The sequence below is a fragment of the Ailuropoda melanoleuca genome, unplaced genomic scaffold (assembly GCF_002007445.2).
Source record: "Ailuropoda melanoleuca isolate Jingjing unplaced genomic scaffold, ASM200744v2 unplaced-scaffold23428, whole genome shotgun sequence".
Lineage (NCBI taxonomy): Eukaryota > Metazoa > Chordata > Mammalia > Carnivora > Ursidae > Ailuropoda > Ailuropoda melanoleuca.
The window spans coordinates 1-1,220 of NW_023193202.1; the positions used below are offsets into that span (position 1 = coordinate 1).

A 1,220-nucleotide genomic window follows, 5' to 3' on the forward strand; every position below is an offset into this window, starting at 1 on the left:
CTGCACCACGGTGCTGAGCGCTCCCTCCAGCTCCTTGTAGATACAGACCAAGGCGAAGGAGCTGGAGTCCGCGTCCATGACGCGCACGTCCAGGTAGCCCAGGGCTGCAGAGGAGGGGGCCAGCCATGGAGAAGTGCGCAGGGCCCAGGCATGACCCCACCTACACCTGCCTCTGCGTCGGGGCTCAAGGGAAGGGCAGGAGGTGGAGGGAAGGAGGGGAGGGGCAGGAGATGGAGATGGGGGTGGTCCCAGGTAGGACAGTCCGTGTCACCCCATGGAGAAGCTGTGTCAGGGGTCCCTGAAGGCAGGTGGGGCAGGACCTACCTGGGACTCTGAAGTGGCCCTCAGAGCCCACTCTTAGGTACTCGGCATCCACCTGGTGACAGCCGTCAGCCCTGGGGGTGCACAGCCAGGGCTCACCCTCGGCCGCTGGCCCAGCCCACCCCCGCCCCCAGCCCACCACACTCACCGAGGGAACTCCATGTGGACACTGAGGTTGCCACCCGCAAAGGCCTTGATGGACCTGGTGGACATCAGCAGGTGGTCCTTCTTGCCCAGGAAGACCTTGCAGTCAGAGACCATGGAGGCCACGTACCAGAGGCAAAGCAGCTCACTGTCCGGCTCTGCCCTGGGACCAGGGCCACAGAGACCCATGGCCGCACAGGTTTGTCTGGAACCACCCAGCCGGGGGGTTCTCTGTGCCCATCTCTTGCTCTGAGCCCCTGTTCTGCCACCTACCTGGGCAGGTCGCACGACCTCAGTTCCCCCAACCGTGAAATGGGTCAGTAATTACCCCCACAGGGTTGTTTCAGGATTCAATGGAGAGAGGGCCCAAGGGTCCACGGACGGCGCACTGTTATCCCATGGTGCTGTCGTTTCCCATGGGTCTCAGTCCCCACGCCCACCCGCGGCACAGCACAGGGGCCGCTGGTACCTTCTTGGCATCAAAATCTGGCTGCACCAGGACCTCAGCCCAAGCCACAGACACCCAGAGCAGCACCAGGACCGGGCCCAGCAGGACGCACTTCATCGCCATGCCCGCCCTCCAGCCCCTGGCACCTGAGTCCGCAACCCAGGAGGCCAGACTTTATAGCCCAGCCCGCCAGCTGGGCTCCGCCAAGGAGCAGCCAGGCAGTGGAAGGTACTTGACTCTGGAAACTCAGCCCCCTTTGTCCATTGTCCCGCACAATCACCCAAGGTCCCCCACCGGCCCCAGGGGT

At 64.2% G+C, this 1,220-nt stretch overlaps 1 protein-coding gene across 1 annotated transcript; it reads right to left on the bottom strand.

The window, feature by feature from the left end:
- Nucleotides 1–6: 6 nt before the first annotated feature.
- On the bottom strand, nucleotides 7–1,030 carry LOC117798057 (lipocalin-15-like; the record flags this gene model as incomplete). Its single annotated transcript, XM_034650480.1, has 4 exons — nucleotides 935–1,030; nucleotides 470–609; nucleotides 325–395; nucleotides 7–104 (listed from the first exon to the last, which is right to left on the bottom strand). Coding segments are annotated over exons 1-4 (405 nt in total), but the record flags the coding sequence as incomplete, so codon positions are not given.
- Nucleotides 1,031–1,220: the final 190 nt, after the last annotated feature.